At 41.0% G+C, this 22,294-nt stretch overlaps 1 protein-coding gene across 15 annotated transcripts in view; it reads right to left on the bottom strand.

Moving 5' to 3' along the window:
* The window catches only part of NRG1 (neuregulin 1), a 513,412-nt gene that overhangs the window by 130,333 nt on the left and 360,785 nt on the right, over positions 1-22,294 (bottom strand). For 12 of the 15 annotated variants that reach the window (XM_081176446.1, XM_081176444.1, XM_081176448.1 and 9 more), the window contains 4 exons: positions 20,639-20,822; positions 15,390-15,514; positions 5,249-5,299; positions 3,478-3,528 (listed from right to left, as the gene is read on the bottom strand). In XM_081176446.1, the coding sequence (XP_081032572.1) occupies positions 3,478-3,528; positions 5,249-5,299; positions 15,390-15,514; positions 20,639-20,822 (411 nt within the window). The remainder of the gene's footprint in view (positions 1-3,477; positions 3,529-5,248; positions 5,300-15,389; positions 15,515-20,638; positions 20,823-22,294) is intronic. The other 3 variants (XM_081176432.1, XM_081176434.1, XM_081176447.1) reach the window with 2 other exon arrangements.

Here is a 22,294-nt window from a genome sequence, read left to right as displayed (position 1 = left end):
TAAAAATCGTCCAAGCAGTCTGAAAGACTGTATTCCCTCATACAAATCTGCCTGGGTTTGAGATCTTCAGGGGAAGCTTTTATCTCCGTCCTGCCACCTTCACAGGTGCTTGATAGAGATGTGGGAAGAGGGCATTATCAATGGCTGTTCCCAGACTTTGGATCTCCCTTCCTAGAGAAGCCAGACTGGATCCCTCTTCTCTTTCCACCGGCAGGTGAAGACACTTTTGTTACCACAGGCTTTTGGGAAACTGACTGCTTTTAATGAATGGGCTGGGACTGTGCTGTTTTTTATTGCAATTATTGATATAGTTTTAATATATTTTATATATGTATATAGTTTTAATTCTCTCTATGCATAATTGTTTTTAAGGATTACTTTTTCTATGTTTTTAAGTAGTTTTTATTTTCATCTGTAAACTGCCTTGAGTCTTATTAGGGGGGAAAGGCAGGGTATAAATATTTAATAATAAAATAACTTCATTTAAAGCACTGGAGTGATGCTGCTTCAAATAAACACCTTTCTGCAAAATTAGATAATTATGGATTTTAAATATGTTTTCCAAAGCCCAAAGCAATTCCATAAAAATATTTTTAAAAAGAACTATGGAAAATTAGCTACTTAAACATGTTTTGCAAGAAGACTTAAATAGCAATGGTTCTTTGTTTTTGGTAAAGTTTCTTTAAAAGTGTCATATAGAAGCTTGCCTCTTAATTTTTATTCTAATGGTCTTATGGTAATTTTCTAACAATTGGTGCAAAGGTGTTATTAATATGTAATTTTCTAAAATAAGCTCCCATATTGTCATAGAAGGGAAAGAAAGTTACTTTGTTCTCATGGTGGCTGTTACAAGTTGTACGTAACTGTGAAATACCAATCAGCATGCAATGTTCTTGTGAAACTTTAAGAATAGTCATTCTGCTCTCAGCCATGCTTACTTTGGTGGGAGGGGGAGAGACAAGCTGAAATCCATTAGGCATTTTCAGATACAGTAGTTGTGTTTAGAATGAGAAAATCAGTTTCTTCAGAGGCCAATTCCATTTCCCCCTGTCTTTTGGACATTTTTTAAAAAATAAAATCTTTGCAGTATGGCACACAACTGCAAATGTTGAGCTCATCAGTTTTAAAATGTGGACCCCAACGTATTTTTATCTTACATTAGCACAGAAGGATGAAATTTAGCTTGAACCTCAAAACGGTTTTGGATACCTTTGAAAATGCTAACTTCCTTATTGCTGTTGGTAGAGACTTATTTACTATATGCACCTAAAAATAAATATTGTGCGACCCAGTTAAAATCAGGAAACAATCCAATAGCTAGTATAATATGCAAGTGAAATCTTAATACTAACTTTAAGACATATTTCCCTCAATTCTCCTCATAGCAAGGTCGAGATGCTTTGGAAAAAATAGATATTTCACTTCTGTTGTAGTTACCAGTGTGAATTAAGGTCAGTTATATATAGTTCATCTGCAGTTTTGCACGGTAGGCTTTACAGAACACGGGAGCTGTCATAATGGATCAGTCCAATGGTCTATCTCATATAGAGCACTAGGTCTGGGCTATCGTTAAAAGAGGAATAATTAAGTAATTAGTGCTGGGAAGCAGAGATGAACTCCAGGCTCCCAAGATCACACTGGATCAGTCAAGTGCTGTTTAAAGTTGTCATGCCGATGGGCTATTAGAGTAGCCTCAATGGGCAAAGATGGCCCTCTGAAGCGTTGCTTGCAAACAGCTACCATCCAGCAGGTGGAATATATTACACATTTCTGACATGTCAATCTCACTCTTACTCCAAGGAGTTCAGGGTCCCATGGATGGTTTTCCCACTTTTTTATCGTCACACCCTCCATGTGAGTTGAGCATACCAAAATCACACCCCCAAGCACAACAGAACATCCTCATCCCGTGATAGAATGCCTGCAATACAATACAATACAATACAATACAATACAATACAATACAATACAATACAATACAATACACCACCTGCCCCTACAAGGCAGGACTACCGGAATCTGAGATAAGGCACTTATACTCTTACTTCTGCTAAAATAAAATGGTAGTGTTTATACTGAACGTGCTGCATCACAACCTTTCCTCCAATATGTAGCATCCTTGTGCACTAACTTGACTGACCAAACCCCAAGAGTGCTCACTAAAGGTTCCTCATCATCCTGGAAAAAGGTTCTATCCGGGACCTGTTGTTGTTCAACGTCTTTAAAAATGACCCGGATTAAGGAATTGAGAGGATGCTTATCAAATTTGCAGATGACATCATACCAGGAGGTGTAGCTAATGCCACAGAATACAGAATCAGAATTCAAGGTAACATTAACAGATTGGAGAACTGGGCCCACACTAACAAAATGAATTTCAGTAGGAACAAATGTCAGGTTCTACACATAGGCAGGAAGCACCAGCTGTACAAATACAGCTGGACTGCCAGTAGTACATGTGAAAAGGACCTAGGGGTCTTGGTAGACCACAAGCTTAACATGAGTCAACAGCTTGATGTAGCAGCAAATAAAGCTAGCGCTGCATCAACAGACATATACAGTAGTGTCCTAATCAAGGGAAGAGTACTACTCTATTTTCCCTTGGTCAGACCACACCTGGAGTACTGAGTCCAATTCTGGGTACCACAATTTAAAAAGGATACTGACAAGTTGTGCTGAGGGCAACCAAGGTGATAAAAGAGTCTGGAGAAGCTGCTTAGCCTGAGTAAGAGGAGTATGTTTAGCCCGACTGAGTCAGAGGGGACTAACAGGTGATATGATAGCCATATTCAAATATCTAAAGGGCTGTCACATGGAATTCAAGTTACGAGAAAGGATATTCCAACTAATCATCATGAAGAATTCTATGAGGGTAAGACCTGTTCGACAGTGGAACGGACTCCTTCGGAAGATGATGGACTCTCTTTCATCGGGAATTTTTAGGCAGAGGTTGGATGGGCATCTGTCATGGATGCTGTAGTTAAGATTCCTGTACTGCAGGGGGTTGGACTACCTAATCCATGGAGCCCCTTACAACTCTATGATTCTGTGTCAGAAAAACACCGCTCCACATTGTATGCAACACTTTCAGAGATGTCTCTTAGTGCACAACTTTTGCCTGCAGTCATCACATCTGCCATTCTAACTTCCACAATCCATTTTGTAGCTTTAGAAGAATTATATTATTCCACTTCTGCCAAATCTTTGTAGAGTGGAAGTCTGCCCATCCCTGCTGTAAGCAGGGGAAAAGACTAAAACATGCCAAGAAGGGGGGAAAAGACCCCTCCTCTCAATGGCACACTTAGGTCTCCGTTGCTCTCTCCCTCTGAAACCTGGAGTCCAAACCCATTTCTAGAAATCTCATTGTTGCTTATGTTTTGGAAAACTTTTGCAGCCCTGAATATTTATTGTGTACTAACCGAACCAGAAAGAACACATTGAATGAATTCATTAAGATTGCTATTAGTATGTACTTACAAGAAGATGTATTTGTTCCTTCAGTCGATGCTGGAATCTTGTCTATAAGTTCTGCAATACACAGAAGGCAATATGATAGATAATAGAGATGCTCTGCCTTCCTATTGGAGCCCACAGTGCATTCCCAGAAAAACCAAAAAGAAGGAAAAGCAGCTCTGGAAAGGAAGAATCTTGAAAAGCTGATTGATATTCCATATCTTCAAAAATGTGTTTGTGTGTGTGGGGGGGAGTTGTTATCAGTTTGTTCTTGTATTTAGCATGTGGTTTGTTTGTTTGTTTTGTATTTCTATGTTGTGAAGCGCACTGAGATCCAAGGATGAAAGGTGGTATATAAATTCAATATATAAGCAACAGAGAAAGCAATCTGATGATGTCTTAGGTACACTATGAATAACCCATTAAATAAATAAGCAAGCTATATAGTCCTTGGCACAAAATAGGTAGAGCTTGGGAAATGTTTTCAGCTGTTTGTAACAGGCCACCCAGAAATTCAGGGTTGAAAAGAATCACTTTGTTTTATTACATAAATTGGCAGAAAGTGCAAGAAATAAAACACTTCCTGGCTCATGACAATTGGACTTTCGGTTTCACAAGAAACAAATGCTATGTTTAGATGGTTCTACAAACAAAAAATCTGTAACATGTAGCTCTTTTAAAAATATCCATGCTAGGACGGGAAGGCCAAACCAAGAGGCAAGTTTAAAGAAGCTTCAGATTAGTCAGTGTAACGTGCGGAAGTTTTAGAGTGAATAGAAAATCAACTTGAATTAGTTTAAAATGTAAAACACAAGAACTGATACAGACCAGCTGACAAATAATTAAAAAATGACTCTGAAGACTAAAGAGAACTAGGAAAGGAATCGGGATTGTTTAGGCTTCTGAAACTGTGTGGAAAATGAGCATAGGACCGATTAAAAACGAGCCAAGAATAGGCTGAAGGCAATTTCAAAATACACATTAATGTTGCAAAGGAATCCTTTTGCTCTAGTTCAGAAATGCTCCCATTTCATTCTATAGCCAGGCTCTGTTAAACAGAGGTGTCTCAGAAAACTGGAAGTCCTATGAAATTGACAATTCAGCAGAACAAGCAGCTGCATGCAGTATGCACATTAAGTACAGGTACTTATCAGGGAGGTGGAACTCAATCTTGTGACATCATAAAGAAAAGTTAATAGAAAACCTGAATGTGTCCCCCATTATAAATACCCTGAGAACCATCCCAAGGAAGGCAGATCTAAAATGCTTCCACTAATATAATATTTTATAAAGCATGCATGTTCCTAGAAGGGAAGCATATGCGATATTAACTATAGAAGCAAAAGACCTATTCTGAGATTGCTTTTTCACAACTTCCAAAAGCACTAAAATTCAGCACTGCCATGCTACAAGAAGGCACATGCAACAGCAGAAGAAATTAGATGCATCTACATACTGGGCTAAATAAGAAAGATGCCATTATTAAGGAAGAAGAAAGGATGAACACCTAGCAGGTTCCAAGTTATAAACAGTGATCTCTAGAGCCCTGCTGTAAGGGACTGGCTGTTGCAATGGGCAACCCAAGACCACATTTAAAGATGATGGTGGCACTAAACTCCAGCTGAGGTATCACTACTGTATTAAACAAAGTCAGAGATATAGATCCAGGAAATCATATTGATTCCTTTTTTCTCCCACATGCTGAAGATCCAGTAAGGTAAACTGTAAAGATGTAGAGAAAGGCTGAGCCTGTAGAATTTGCCTTCAAGGAGGCAAACATTTCAACTTGACTTACGTGAGGATGTGTTTGATGCTTTTGTCAAAACTGGTATCATGTTGGTGGGTTCTGCAAAACAAAACAAAAATGAGAAGCAGTTACACATGCCAGGGCATTGCCATGTGTAAAAGGTTGTGTCCTGATGAAACTTGCAGGGAAAGCAAAGTCAAATTCTAATATAACCCAAAACGTCTAATGAAGACCTAGTTCTTCTTAGGACAGTGAGTGAGGTTTGGTTTCTTGCAACTCTTCATTTGCCTTAAGAAAATTACGCCTTATAAGTGGATGGATCAGAACAAGTATCATATCAATTAAATATCCTAAATGGCAAAACTGAAAAGGGTTGACATAAGTGAAGGCTGTGTAGAGTTTGGCAAGCCAAGTCCTGGTGAATTAATTTTACTCGATTGCTATTTTGCTTCTGTCTGTTCCAACATGGGGAATTATATTAGAACCTGGAAAATGATAGATATGTTCTCTATCTGGAACACAGAGTTGAATCACATAAGATGAAATTCAACAGATATAGATGTGCGCAAATGTCTTGTACAAAAAAAGGGAGGGGGGAGAACAAGGCACAAGTATAAGATATGGGAGACCTGGTTTCACAGAAGTGTTTATTGTGGGCATCCATTGATCTCGAGAGACAATGGAAAAGTGTACCACCCAGGGTAAAGTCAAACCATTGGAGAATTACAGCGCCTGCTCTGGCTCTACAGACCAGTATGGGAAAGACATGTTTTATTGCCACCGGGGCAGATGAAGGCGTCTGGTTTCACTGGCGCAGATGCACTACAGCGTTTCTTCTCTCTGCGCTCTTCCCAGTCATTTCTCCTCTGATCATGCAAAAAGCATCTAGGTATCTTAGATGACCACAAGCTGAAGTTGAGCCAGCACTGCAATATGACTACTAAAAAAACCTAATGCAGTTTTAAGCTGTGTAAATAGAACTGTACAAAGTAGCAAGAGTTTCACCCTATTCTGCGTTGGTCAAGCCACATCCGGAGTACTGGGTTGAGGTTTGGGCACCAAATTTTAAAGAGGGCACTGACAAGTTGGAGCACACCCAGAGGAGGGGGACAAGGATGCCAATGACCTGAAACCTATGAGGAGCAGTTGGAAGAGTTGGGTATGCATAGCCTGGAGAGGAAAGGCATTTGAGGGGGAAACATGGTAACAGCTTTCAAATATCTGAAGGCCTGTCACACAGAAGATGCAACAGACTTGTTCTTTGTTGCTCCAGAGGACAAGGCTAGGAGCAGGACTAGACCTTCTAGGTAGAAATTGCAGGAAAGCTGACATTTGGATAAATTTTCTAATGGTACAAGCTGTTTGACAGTGTCATCATGAAGAGAATTGACATGAAGACTCTCCTTTGCTGAAGCTGAACATGGTGGATAGCTATCCATAAGTAGCCATCTATTAGGGATGCTGTCATTGCGTCTGCATTGAGCAAGAGGTTGGGCTAGATGACCCCCCCCCCATCCAAGACCTAGAATTCTATTCATGCAGAAGTGGTACCAAAGAAAAAATGTTTTGAGTGTCTATTTTCAGAATTGATTTTTTTCCAACTAATGTAGTATCTCAATGAGCACACATACAAAAATACTTCAGTTAATTCTGGACACTTAACTCTTGTGTAACACATGAACCCTTTGACAAAGCAACTATATATAACCATTAGTCACCTCCCAAGATGATTGCTAGGGTTGTTCTTAGGGATACCTGAATAGACAAGTCTTTCAATTAAACTGTAAACTTTCAACTTGTAGTATGAAAAGCCATAATGCATGTGTATCTCACCTCTCTATATGAGCTAAATGGTGTCTATAGTTCAACATGAAACATGAGAAAAGACATGGGTAATCTTATTTCAAGATGCATCAGGGTTTTCTGGCTTAGAATGGTAAGAGCCGGCAGAAGAAATTTCAGACATTTGAAGGAATGAATATGCCAGATGGAATATGATAGATGTAGTTATGGCAATCCAATTCTTCAGATCTGCCAGACTCTTAGAAATACTGAATGCTATGCAAAATACAAGGAAGTTCCTCTATTAATTGTACTCATTCCCAGTCATACAAAGCCACTAGGTGTCCACACAAAATACTTTTATTACTTCTCTCCAATGTACAGTTCAAGGCTTCCAAGACTAACATACAGCCTCTCTTCCATCCTTGGGGATGCTGTAGAGGGCTCCAGATTACCTGTTTATTGAAAATTCATCCTGATTTAATTGCACAACGCTTATGCAGAGGTTAGAGGAATGTGTCCGGTCTTTATTGAACATCTGTTCTTATTTGTTTTCAGGAAAGTAATGCAACAATGAGCATTCTTCGTGATTTGCTTGTGTAGTGTCTTCGAATTAATCATTTGTTCATCCCACATTTTTCAGTGCATTTCTCCATCACTTTCCTAACAAAAAGTCCAGGGTTTTTTTTAGGAAGTGCATTTCTTACAGGAAACAAATGTATCATTCAGCCAAATAAAGGCCAAGCTTATAGAACCAACTTAAATATTAGTGAGCTAATAATATACACCAAGTATTTAATTTGATAGTCACATGAAGTTCAGTCACATAGACCCTGAGACAGTAACTACTAAAACTCATTACCACATTTATGTTACAGCTGGTGTAAAATCACTGTTCTAGGAAAAGCTAGTTCTTGGCTCCATTAGAAGAAAACAGGAATGGGATAAACAGAAAACAGGAAGAAGTTACTTGAAGGAGTGCAATACTTGCTCCAGTGCTTGCCAAAGGCAGATGGCAACAAGATTTCTGGAAGAGCTACAATTGCCTTCTAAATATTTGCCAGCCTTCAAGAAATACACAGAACCATTGTCTTCCTTCATCTATGTTCACAACAGCAAAGCATTTCTTCTAAGGGAGCCAATTCATAATTCAATCTTTGATTGAAGCACCACAAAATTTCCTGGAAATGACAAATGTTCACCCATGCGTCTTCCCCTTCTACAGGTGAGCAGAAGGAATAAGCATATATTTAGAAGAAAATGAGAAAACAGATTAAAGATGGTATCTGTAGCCTAAGAAATCCTCAGAAAAGTTCAGCCACCCTAGATACAATCAATTGTTCTAGCACATAGATTTGGCTAGCTGATGGAGAGGAGTTCCTTGCTCCCACAGGAAACTCAGCAGGCATGACTCCTGGAATCGGAACAAGTCCTCTGCTCAAGTCCTCAAATAATCTGTTGTTTTTTTCCCCTTAAAACCCTAATCCATGGAGGAGGATGAATGATCTTTGGTCAACTTCCTGTTAACAGCTGTTTAATAATTTAAACTTATTTACAAGCCACATTTCAAACTTTTCTGAGGGGCAAGGACCAGTTCATTTTATAGGCAGGCATGGCATACTGGAACTATCAATATTATTCTAGCTTTAAGCTCTTGAAGCTTAAATACAGTAGGTAACCAATCCAGTAATTATCTTATTCAAGACAAGAGATAAAGCTGTAGCTCAGTGGTAGAGCATTGTGTTTTGCATGCAAAAAGGTCCCATGTTTAGGTAAAGGTCTAAACCACTGAGCCTCTTGGGCTTGCCGATCAGAAGGTCGGCGGTTCGAATCCCCACGACGGGGTGAGCTCCTGTTGCTCGGTCCCTGCTCCTGCCAACCTAGCAGTTCGAAAGCACGTCAAAGTGCAAGTAGATAAATAGGTACCACTCTGGCGGGAAGGTAAACGGCGTTTCTGTGCACTGCTCTGGTTTGCCAGAAGCGGCTTAGTCATGCTGGCCACATGACCCAGAAGCTGTCTGCGGACAAACGCCGGCTCCCTTGGCCTATAGAGCGAGTTGAGTGCCACAACCCCAGAGTCATCCGCGACTGGACCTAATGGTCAGGGTTACCTTTACCTTTACCTTTAAAGGGCCCCTGGATGGTTATGTCCAGTCAAATCTGATTATGGGCTGCGGCACACCATCTCCGCTTTCAGGCCAAGGGAGCCAGCGTTTTTCCACAAACAGCTTTTCCAGGTCTTGTGGCCAAAATGACTAAACTGCTTCTGGCGCACGGAACACAGTGTCCTTTACCTCCCAGGTTCAACACAACCGATGCTAAACACTACTATGTATTTTGCTGCTCAGCATGCATTTGGACCCTTTCAATATAGGGTCAGCAGACTTTGCATCACGGTCCTTACGGCAAGGAGGCCTTTGCCTATGTTAGGATACAAGTGGGTGACAATTTTAATCAAACTAGAGGACTGAACCTTATACAACTGCACTGATTTTAACTACTCCTTGATTTGTTGGCTTCTTGGAATTTTCAAGCATTGCTGGGTATGAGGCTGCTAGCCTTTTCCATACAAGTCTAAATATAGATTCAAATTTATTACTTTTGGCACACATACCTTAAAATGTTGTCCTTAATTTATAAGAGATGTTATCAGTGCCCTTCATTAGAGTTTCATAAGATACTTACAGTGTGACAAAACCCTCACAATAAAGGTGTAGCAAGACTCTTTGTAGAGAAAAAAAGTGACAAATTAGTTGGTGAAAAGCAATTATCATAAATGTACCTAAGCCTCAGTGTTTGCTATTTATATCACCCTCTTGGAGAACTTCACATATCTTTCCTGACCTCAATTACTCTCTCCTAAGGAGGGCTGCATTTTGAAACATGGCAAAATAACACTCTTTATTGTAGTTTTTAAGAACAGAGAACCTATTAGCATTAAAAAGCTAAATATGTATGTGACCTTTAGTCCCCCCCCCGATTCTATTAATTGGTTTCAAAATATTATTTATTTGAAGGTGACCTAGGTGAGATATCCAAATACCTGCTAGTAAGGCAACCTTATCAGGAAATACCTGGCTAAGTGGAAATAATATTCCTGGGAGGACAATAAGCTGAAGGGTAGATGAGACTACCAGCATCACAACAGCTAGCAGAAAAAAGGAGAAATAACCTGTCAGGGAACTGCCATCAGAGGCAAGAGGAGAGGTAAGACGCTCCAATGATGCAGGGGAGGGAACTAGCAAGGAGAGAGAGAGAGCTTCCGCTGGGGAAGGAAATCCAGGGGACACCAGGGAGAAAGGGGAGGCTGAGAGTACTGCGGAGGGGAGGCTCCGAGACTCTTCCAGTGAAATCAGCGGAGAGAGCACAGGACCTCCGCTTGGCCCACGCTGCGCAGAAGGCTTCCGCGCAGAGAATCTAGGAGGAGACTTGGCGTCAAAGAATTTCTATGTTGGAGGAAGTTTAGGAGACGCCCACTCACGGATTCTGCCAGTGACTAAGACAGTCGCGTTGTAAGGGCTGTCAAACCAGGGAAAGGTTTAGCTATACGACCAGCTTGGAACAATTGGAGGAGTGTGCGCGCGCGGGGTTTCAAACTCCGGCGAGGTTCGCAAGAAGGAGGGGAAGGAAACCCCAAACAGAGCTTGCCTTCATGCAGTTCCTCAACCCTTAAAATCTAAAGAACAAGATGGTGGTGAAAGAAAAAAATGAAGAGACAATGTCAGGCATCATCTGCCCCATATACAAAAAAAGTGTATTTTCCTATATTGGTCAGTATTTTGATTTTCAATATGATTCAAATTGTATTTTAAACCAATCGTTTGATTTTGAGTTTTTAATGTATTATATATTTGGTGTTAGCCGCCCTGAGCCCGGTCTTGGCCAGGGAGGGCAGGGTAATAATAATAGTAATTGTAAATGACCACAATCCCTTCCTCCCCCCCTCAGGATGCTTCATGCAAAGCTGTGGATTGGAGCAAGTGTGCTGTGCAAACCAGATTAATGGGCAGCAACGGTACATTCACCGAATTGTACATCACTTTCTTTGAGATTAATGGAGATTAATACCACTTTCTTGAGATGAGATAGCCCCCTTCAGAAAAACAATACAAGGCATTCCCAACGGATAACCGGGAGTGTTAACTTTTGACAAGCAAAATCACAGAGCAATACAGAGCTATCTTGAAACAACTCTCTTTTCCATTCAAGAGAGAGTAGAATGTTCCACAGTTATTCGGAGATTTTTCAGAGTGAACAAGGCTGAGCAACAAGGGGTCTGTAATTGTCAAAATCAACTGACAACTACAACAGGGGTCTTTGTAGACCTCTGTTACTATTCTCTCCATGTGCACACCAACCTTCCAATTGTTGTGAACACAGTTATCGTTCTGATCTTCTACTTGCTCACCCCCTGACCAATTGTCTTGAAACAGTCCTCTCAAATTGTGTACAATTTCACCAGTTCTCCAATTAGATGTTGAGTGAAAATAATAACATATACTGTAAAAAAGGCAAAGGTAAAGGACCCCTGGACGGTTAAGTCCAGTTAAAGGCAACTATGGGGTTGCGGTGCTCATCTCGCTTTCAGGCCGAGGGAGCTGGTGTTTGTCCACAGACAGCTTTCCGGGTCATGTGGTCAGCATACCTAAACCGCTTCTGGTGCAACGGGACACCATGATGGAAACCAGAGCGCACGGAAATGCCATTTACCTTCCCGCCACAGCAGTACCTATTTATCTACTTGCTTTCAAACTGCTAGGTTGGTAGGAGCTGGGACAGAGCAATAGGAGCTCACTCTGTCACTGGGATTCGAATCACTGACCTGATCGGCAAGCCCAAGAGGCTCAGTGGCTTAGACCACAGTGCCACCCGTGTCCCTAGCATACACTGTACAGAGTCTGCAAAAGTAATGTCGGAATTCAGGGCAGTATGATAAGCTCCACAATTGCAAGAGACCAGTGGGCATGTCTCTAGATAGCCTAGCCCTACCCAATGCAGTACTCTTTATTATTGTCATAATATAAATCCAGTAATAATCACTACAAGTAATTGTTTTACCACCGTGTTCCGGGTGTCCACTGATAAATCTGGCTCAGTTTTAATCTTATCATATCCAAGTCCTTCTCTCATACACAAAAACAAATTTTAGCCTGTTTCCTCAAAAGAGTCTGAAACAGCAAGTGCCAAGTATTATTGTTATTAACGTGAAAGATGGTTGCTATGGTTGTACCAGCAAGCAGTTATGGAAAATCAGAACCTTTTATTGGAAAAATGTATTGTACAAAGTATTTTCTCTACATGATCAAAAACTTGTCATCTTGGTTAGTTTGCATTCCTTAGTAATTATGCCAATTTTATTTAGCTATAGTATCTTCAAGGCCCTCACTGCTACAAAAATGCAACTGTAACAAATGATGTGTGTATTCTGGTGGAATTTTTGTGATGTACCTTTTAGCTTTCTGAATGAGATCCCCCACATATTCTACGATTCTTTCCCCATTTCTTTGGCTGGAACACAGTATGGGAATAACCTTATGCTCAGGCATGTGTCCATTTATCTGAGTCATTACTTCAGCCTAGCATGTCTGGCTTAGTCCTGACTCTCTGGGATATTGCTCGGAACTGGTAAATCTATTCCAAGTGTGAAACGGTGCAGATTTATGAGCAAACAACTCCTTTATGCATGGGAACTATGTAAGTTTACAAAGAAAAATAAAAATCTGCTCAACCCATCATTCCAATATTTATACAACAGTAATCCAGCACAATAATTAATGTAGTGACAGTCTAAAGTGCCATGAATATTGTTACTTTATTTATCTTTAGGTATCCTTTTATAGTTCATCTGGATTACATGTATACAGATCAACACTTTAATAATGCATTTATGGTCTGCATGGAATCTACCTTATTAATATTTGAGAAATGAAAGCAACAGTGAGCAAGTTGAACAAGAACCCCAGGAGAAACTCCTCAATACCTTCATCCTTGAAAATATTGTAATTTGAGGAGGAAAAAAACGAGGAATCAATTAATATACTACCACACTGATGCCCAAGCCACCCGCATACCTGATTGCCTAGCAGCTTTGACAATATTCAATAATATAGACAAGGTAATGACGCCAGGCTTCGTTCTTCCTTATGGTAATGTATGAATTGGTTTAAAGATTTGAAGGAGGTTGGGGAAGGGTTGCTGCTAATAATCAAATGTGTATACAGGTAGATCACATCTTATGCCAATTTCCCCAGTGGCGTAGTGTGGGGGGTGCAGGGGGGGCCGGCCGCACCGGGCGCAACACCTGGGGGTTAGGGGGCGCAAATCCACGGGTTAGGGGGCACAAATTACTTGCCTTGCCCCGGGTGCTGACAACCCACGCTACGCCACTGAATTTCCCTTACGCCATTTGCAACTTTATGTGGATTGCCAAAATTTAATTAAATTAAAAAGGGGCGAGGGGGCGGAAAACTTGCCTGGAAAGGCCACCTGATATCTCACAAGACCTTCCCAAAGCCCAGTAAGCAATGAGGTTACAAAAGCTACCTGCTTTGCATGGGAGGAAGTAAAGCCTGCTCAGTACTGGGTTCAAACAGGTTGGGATGGTAGCACAGGGCTCCTCCCTAGGTCAGTCTGGCTTTTTCCGCTTATACATGCAACGGCCAGCAACATAATCCTGCATAATATGTAATCTACCTGCATGTGGTCCAGTATATGGAAGAACAATGTATTTGGTGGCGTAAGCAAATTCTGGGAAAGGTAATACAGTGGTATCTTGGTTCTCGAACGAAACCCATTCCGGAAGCCTGTTCAGCTTCCGAAACGTTCAAAAACCGAGGCACGGTTTCCCATTGGTTGCAAGAGCTTCTTGCACCCAGCGGAAGCCATGTCACACATTTGGGTTCCAAAAAACGTTCAAAAACAGAAGCATTTACTTCTGGGTTTTTGGCGTTCGAGAACCTAAATGTATGGCAACAGAGGTGTTCGGGAACTGAGGTCCCACTGTAGTAATAAAATAAAAATATTAAAATTTCAGTTGTTTAGTCCAGAGCTTTAGTTTATGAAAATTATAGACCACATTAGCACCACTTGCTATTAAATTTCAGCTACTTCAATGGACCTGCGACCATAACTATAAGCTTTGTATCAAGCATGAACTCAAAAGCTATACACTAAAAAAGCATGTAGAATTACAGTAATGACCAAAGAGTCTAGTATGTGGCTTTCCCTTCTAAACTACATTTTAAAAAGGAGCATTTCAAAAGAGTTAAATTCTTTCAGGTTTTACGAAGCTTAATGAGCCCAAAGTTCCATTGTGTTCTGGTGTGTTTAAATACAGACATATTGCTGCTGTCAGTATGTCTGAGTTAGTCCACTTAAAGAAACAATATGGCAACTTGTGTATATATGCCAAGAGACTCATAACGAGAAGTACTGGTATAAAGATTATGCATATTGATGGAGTAAACAGAACCTTTAGTATCTGCTGAGATAACTAAAGCAGAACAAAGGTTTAAACATACATGTTTCTTAGTTCAGAAAAACCTATTTTTGGCCTATTTTCTGCTCTTCACAATCAGAAATCTAAATTACATTCCTCAAGAAAAGGTAATGCATTTAACAATTCCCTTTATCCCTCATATAACTTGTATTGCAACAATTCACCTAATGAGGACAGTAACTGACCAAGCACCCACATGCTTAGAGATAAATTTGTCAATTTTGTTACCTGCCCAGAAACCAGAGAGACACCGAGAAAAGGGGGTAGGCATTTTAGCAGCTAGGTTGAAGACAAGTACAGCATGAGAAGATGGCCTAGATTCTAAATGCCAACCCTGACAGACTGATTCCACACTTAAGAAACATGCACACACTTATCTGCAGAATATAACAGATACGGTCAAATACCCAGTTTTAAAAAGTGTATTTTTCATGAGTGCTAAACATTCATTTAAGTTAGGTTTTCAGAGTTCCAAGTTGCTTCAAGTTATTAATAAATAAACTAATGCAGACAGCACTCGGTTACATTACTCATATTTTGAATAATACCATACCATTTGGAATTTATTTGTACCTACATTAGGTGCTTTTTACTACCTACATTCAGCAAACAAGTACCGTATTTTTCGCTCTATAACACGCACTCGACCATAACACGCACGTAGTTTTTAGAGGAGGAAAATCCGTAGGCATGCCACCCGTAGGCATTCCCTCCATAACACGCACAGACATTTCCCCTTACTTTTTAGGAGGAAAAAAGTGAGTGTTATGGTGCAAAAAATACGGTATTTTTCATTTCAGCTTTTTTTATCTGAGTTAGGCTCCTCCATGTGATCTTCCCCCCACGTTTTGCAAGAAAGCCTACTTCTGAAAGCACTTCCAGATAAAATAAAAAGCACTGGTGTCTTACCATTGGTGTCTGTAATTGTTACCCGAGCTCTCGTGCTGTCATTCCCAAGCCTGTTGCTTGCTTTGCATGTATATTCTCCAGCATCAGCCAGTGAAGCCCTAGAAATGCGAAGTTCTGAGAATGTCCTAAGGGAAAACAGGAACAATAAGGATTACAACCACTTATACATTACAACAGCTTCCTCCAACTTACAGGTGTTTTGGATGACAAGTCAAATTGTGCCTGACCATTGGCCATGGTGGCTAGGTCTGATGGGAATTGTAGTCTAAAACACCTGGAGGGCACTAGGCTGTGGAAGGTTGCACTATAACACAAGCAGTTTCTTTGCATTGTTAATTAATTTCCATTGGAGTTGGGAGAAAAAAAGAGAAAAGCAGGTATTTTACCCATCTAATCAAAATCAAGCATTTTAGGAAGGTTAGCACATTTAACTCTCTCACTGAAATTAATGGGACTGCTGGAGAGTTTTACAACATTAGTTTCAGGCTTTCAGTTTTGTAAACTTAAAAAAAATGAAAGCTGATTCTTAGGATTGTCTTCTGCACTGGACAGCATGGTTACCCACCATGATTTATACATCTTCATGAAACTATTCCTCAAAATGATTCAATGCTTCACTTCCAGCTCCTCCTAGTGACCTATTAAGGCCTCCAAATCCATATTGGAAACCACTTAACAGCTGTTGTTATGTTGTTCAGATAATTTGGGTCGAATGCTTGATAAACGTACAAAAACAACAGCAACAGTCAGTGCCATCTAATATATTTTTTTTAAAAGACAAACCTCTATGAAGTTCTAATTGGAGTAAGAACTCAGAAAGCCACCCCAAGAGTTTGGCCGTTACAGATATTGCAAGTGAAAAATAATCCACAGTACATACAGTGGTACCTCGGGTTAAGAACTTAATTCGTTCCAGAAGTCCATTCTTAACCTGAAACTGTTCTTAACCTGAGGTACCACTTTAGCTAATGGGGCCTCCCACTGCTGCCGCACCGCCGCCATGCGATTTCTGTTCTCACCCTGAAGCAAAGTTCTTAACCCAAGGTAATATTTCTGAGTCTGTAACCTGAAGTGTCTGTAACCCAAGGTACCACTGTATTCTTACATTTGGCACAGGAATCTATCGACAAAAGCTTTAAAGGAAATACATCCTTGAAAAAGCAACTCCAGCTGATTGGCAAGTATGCATTGCACCAAGAACTAGGCATATACCTGGGCTGCTTTCCTAAATGAAGCTTACAGGTGAGTGTGCATAACAGGATCTCAGCCTTAGATGTACAGTGGTCCTCAGATTAAGAACTTAATTCATTCTGGAGGTCCGTTCTTAACCTGAAACTGTTCTTAACCTGAGGTACCACTTTAGCTAATGGGGCCTCCCGCTGCCACCACGCGATTTCTGTTCTCATCCTGAAGCAAAGTTCTTAACCTGAGGTACTATTTCTGGGTTTGCGGAGTCTGTAACCTGAAGCGTCTGTAACCCAAGGTACCACTGTATCTATTCACTGCAGAGCAGGCATGTTCAAAGAAGAAAAGGCAGCTAAAAGATTGTATATGTGAGTAGCCACAGTCACTTTCCCATCACCTTTGAACTCTGGGGGCCTGTCAACTGGAATAGGTGTCTCTGAGGAAGAACTAGAAGGAAACTACACTGACTGTGCAACGTGTTGGGCGACTCACGTGCCATCCGTCCTCAGTGGTTTCAGTTCTGATTTTCACCAGCCAGGTGAAGCAGTACTAACAAGTAAAGGCTTCTGGGAATTTTGCTCGCAAATGGGAGCAGGGGAAGAAATCACTGCTTTTGGCTTATTATCGCTTTTGAAAAGATAACACATATTTGTACTAAAAGTTCAGTACAATAATTTTACACATCATCCTCCGCTGGTTTCCAAGTAACAGTGTGCCATTCGTTTTGCATTTTAAGTGTTCAACAAACCAATAGCCTTTTGCGGGGATATATTTTGCCCGTCCTTAAAAAAAATATGAAAACAAATGGTCACTTCAATGCTGCAAGAAAATTCAAAAAGAGATGCTAAAAATTAGGGGTGCTTCATCCATGCAGGGCAACACCACTACTAACATGCCACAAAACCATCTACTGGTCTCATTTGCAAATAAATAACTAAATTCCAGATATGTCATATTATCTGAACTGGGCCCATGATATATGGATTTTTGTTACAACTTTGAAATACAGAAAAAGAGAAAATAAATGACCACAGGGACAGCTCCCTGTTTTCATGGTGGCCATGACATCCCAAAACAGCCCTCCTAAGGTGATCTCAAGATGCATGTTGTAATCCCCTAGAATCGAAGTCTGGGTTCCTGCCCCATCCTCTTCCCAGAACCATGTCACCCTTGCCAGCTCAGAGAGGGAGAATGTTGGCGACTTGTGGTGGGTGGCACAACCAAACTCTGTCTTTCTCTGGCTCAATACAAGGTACAACTTATTGTACCTGACTCCTAAGGAGACTAGTTCACTAGTGAGAGATTGCATCCCTAATGAACAATGGCAATGCCTTTCCTGACCCCCCTAATCTGCATTGGTAGTGCATGAAGTATCCTGGAGGAGGCACAGTTGAGAAAGTACAGGTGTGAGGTCTCCTCCGCCAGCCTTCCCTGCATAGGCGTCTTATGCAAAGCTCTTAAAAATACTTTTGCCACGATCAATCAGACTCAGTTTGTGGTTGCAGACTCTTACCAAACCATTTGTCACTACCTTTGACACAATGACAGATGAGGACAACAGAGCATTTATCTGGTTTTAATTGTAAGAAGCAAAAAATGTTTTGTGTACCACAAAAAAAGGTTAAGTGCTTTCTTTGATTCTGGCTGCTGTGTGGGACTGAGTACTGCAGCCATGACAATAAGCACGGTAAGCTTTCCATATGTTAGTTCTTCGAAATGAAGCTACGAAAGCTCTGTTCTTTCTCACTCTAGCAAATGACATATGCCAAGATCAGCAGCATGGAGGACATATGTGCCTTGATACTTGATCCAATAGCATTTGAACAGGAAGAACTCACTAAAAACACCAATGTTTCATGAATCTGGGAATCCAATGACATGAAACTAAAGTACTGTAGATTCCGGCTTATAAGATGACTTTTTAACCCCGGAAAATCCTCTAAAAAGTCGGGGGTCATCTTATACGCCAGGTATGGGTTTGCTTGGCAGCGGCAGTGGGCGGTGGGCGCCGCGCTGGGAGGAAGCTGCCCGGCGAAGCTGCCCAGCAATGCTAAGCCGGCTTCGCTGGGTGGCTTCCTCCTGCAGCAGAGCCCGCCACCCACTTCTGTTGCCCAGCGAAGCTGCCACGTATAAGACTGGGCGTATAAGTCGACCCCCCAAATTGGCAGCTGCCCAATCGCCTAATACAGTGGTGCCTCGCAAGACGAAAAGAATCCGTTCTGTGATTCTCTTCGTCTAGCGGTTTTTTCGTCTTGCGAAGCAAGCCCATTGACGGATTAGCGGATTAGCGCTATTAGTGGCTTATCTGCTGATCGGATCAGCTGATAAGCGGCTTAGCGGCTTAGAAAAGGGGGGGAGGAGGCAAAAAACCCAGCAGGAACTCGCAAGACATTGTCGTCTTGCGAAGCAAGCCCATAGGAAATTCGTTTTGCGAAGCACCTCCAAAACGGAAAACTCTTTCGTCTAGCGAGTTTTCCATCTTGCGAGGCATTCGTCTTGCGGGGCACCACTGTACGCCGGAATCTAGGGTATAAGCCATCTCCTTCCCTTCCTCTGTACATGCTGACATTGGGCCACTGTTCAGGTGAAGCATATGACAGGATTTAAGTTATAAAATGTAACTGCTGCAAAGGAAGAACCAAGGCATATTACTACCTCTGGGGAAGACTATGCAAAGCAAGGCTCAGCCAACTACTGTACTAATATTTCTGTCTCGCAAAGCATAGCGTGGTGGTTAGAGAGCTGAACTAGAAACTGGGAGAATAGGGTTTGAATCTGTACTTGGCTATGGAGCTCACTGGTTGACCTTGGGCCAGTCACTGCCTCTCAGCATAACTTGTGGTGATTAAGTGAAGTGGGGGGGGGGGAGAGACCATGTACACCACCCTGAGCTCCTTGGAGAAAAGGGTGGGATATAAATTCAATGAAAATAAAGCACTGTAGGAATTAATGTGCACCTTTACTCAAATATGGGAGGCAGACCTCAGACTTGCCTGCACAAAAAAATATAATTTTCTTTGTGAAATGCTTATTTTTCAAGTAGTTTGCACTAACATTTTAGCTTCATGGTCACTCTGTGAGGTAGGTGAGGCAACCAACTATTTATGAGATTTATTGAGTTTCATAGCTAAACAGGGTTTTTAAAATGCCCAAATTGGATAATGTCATTGTGGTATGATAGTACCTTTGGATATGGACATCACCATTATTAATGATTAAAAACTGATCCAGCCACATTAATAAAAACTGGAGCTAACACCCATGGACCTATGCGTGAGATTGATCACATATTCACAGACTCTGCTAATAGTGTCTAGGCCAGCCTTTGCCAACTGGTGTTCCCCAGCTCAGCAAATGGAGGGCATCTGGGTTAGCTAATGTTGGTCTAGGTCCATGAGCATCCTTCTTCTTCTCCTTTCTTCTTTGTTGAATTTATATACCGCCCTATACCCGGAGGTCTCAGGGCGGTTCACAGAAAATATCAACATAAAAACCACAATATATATAATCAAAATAAATACAACAACCCAATAACCCTCCCCCAAAAGAGCCACATTTTTAAAAGGGCCTACAAAGAAGAAGAAGAAGAAGAAGAAGAAGAAGAGCATCCAAGAGAGGATGGGAATGTTTTCCCTTCCGAACACAGCACAACACCTAGAAAGAAAATAATGCAAAGCCTCAACACCTTCCCCAAAGAGTTATTATGTTTTGTGTGCCCAAAGCACTGTGGATGCAAATCTTCCTAACTGGGTTTAAAACAGTTTGGTTCTTCCAACAGATGCTAATATGGATAATAACTATAAAGCAATGTATGCACCTTGGAACAAATATAAGGATTATATAAGAGCTACAATGTTATTATTATGAAGCAAGATATAACAGCAGCACCATCATAAAACCATTCAGTGAAACTGAAGTGATAACCTATTTCCATTCATTTGCACACATCACAAGACACTGTTGGGCACAAGGAGGTAATTAATGCAGTAGATGCCCACTCTGTGGTGAATAATTCAATTTTCCTCTTACAACTCAGCTTCTTAGATACATCACTATATACTTACTTTTGTTTTTTGGGGCTCTTGATCTTGATGTTCTCCGGTCTATTTTTTTTTGTTATTTCCTTTTCATTTTTTAACCATTTGAATTTGAGAGAGGTGTGCTCAGAAATGGCTTCACATCTGAGAATTAATGTTTGACCCACAACTGATTCCTGGCTTTTCATCTCCTTCAATTTAGGAGGCACAGCTAAAAAAGAAAGAAAGAAAAAAAGAATGTTTAAGTGACTAGTTAGCTCTTGTTTTTCCCCTTTCAAAGACAAAAGGTGACTCATCTGAACAATTCAGGGTGTTCTAAGATTCATAAAGATCATTTGACATTTTTTTTACAAGAATAATGAGGAGAGGGGTGGAGGAGTCAAGCATCAAGAGCCAGGGAACAAATGAGAATCACTAATTCATGGTAGCCATGTGGATATATTAAGAGTATTATCACATACAAAGAAGAAATTGTACTTTAACAAAAAGAAAAAGAAAGGTTTATGCAGATGTTCAGTGTAACCAAAGTTGCATGGGTTCAAAAATAATGTTCTTTTTAGGATGTCTTTAAAACATCTATTTCTACTTGGGGAGGTGAAATATTTTGCAGGGAGACTAATTTCATTGGATTATAAAGCCACATATTTATACAAGCATCTACAGTGGTGCCCCGCAAGACAAATGCCTCGCAAGACGGAAAACTCGCTAGACGAAAGGGTTTTCCGTTTTGGAGGTGCTTCGCAAAACGAATTTCCTATGGGCTTGCTTCGCAAGACGACAATGTTTTGCGAGTTCCTGCTGGTTTTTCCCCCTTTCCCCACACCTTTTTCTAAGCCGCTAATCCGCTTATCAGCTGATCCGATCAGCAGATAAGCCGCTAAAAGCCGCTAATAGCGCTAATCCGCTAATCCTTCAATGGGCTTGCTTCGCAAGACGAAAAAACCGCTAGACGAAGAGAATCACAGAACGGATTCTTTTCGTCTTGCGAGGCACCACTGTACTGCAAAGTAGCAATGAATAGATGGGAGATACAGGTATCTTTCCTCCACTTCATCCTAAGGTCATATCGGTTAGTAGTATACCCATGAACATATGGGCAAAAGTAAGGATACAGCTAGTGAATTAGCTATTACACTAAACTTTTAAACAACACATATAAAGCATGATTGCCCCCTCTAATCTGATGAATGGTAAAGAAACTACAGTAGGTGAATTGAGACGTGCTTCATTTCCAGTTGGTGACTTTGGCTTCAAAACCCCCAAAACCCAAAGCACTTTATAACTTTTTTTTTTAAACCCTCTATGAACTTTCAAGAATACAAACCGTGCAGATGGCTCTTAAACACTTTGTGTTAATGTTGAGCAGTGTTTCCCAAACTTGGGTCCTCCAGCTGTTTTTTGTGGACTACAACTCCCATCATCCCTAGCTAGCAGGACCAGTGGTTAGGGATGATTGGAAATGTAGTCCAAAAACAGCTGGAGACCCAAGCTTGGGAAAAACTGATGTAGACAATCAGCCTGTAGCACATGTGCATACAAAACCAACAGCTAATGGTGCATTCAAACTGGAAAGATGTATGTCAGTTGATTGTTGTGTACAGTGGTGCCCCGCAAGACGAATGCCTCGCAAGACGGAAAACTCGCTAGACGAAAGGGTTTTCCATTTTTGAGCTGCTTCGCAAG

The sequence above is a fragment of the Podarcis bocagei genome (genome assembly GCF_964188305.1).
Source record: "Podarcis bocagei genome assembly, chromosome: 17".
NCBI classification, from domain to species: Eukaryota; Metazoa; Chordata; class Lepidosauria; order Squamata; family Lacertidae; genus Podarcis; species Podarcis bocagei.
The sequence above is the reverse complement of the archived record's forward strand: the minus strand, read 5'-3'. Positions and strand labels throughout refer to the sequence as shown.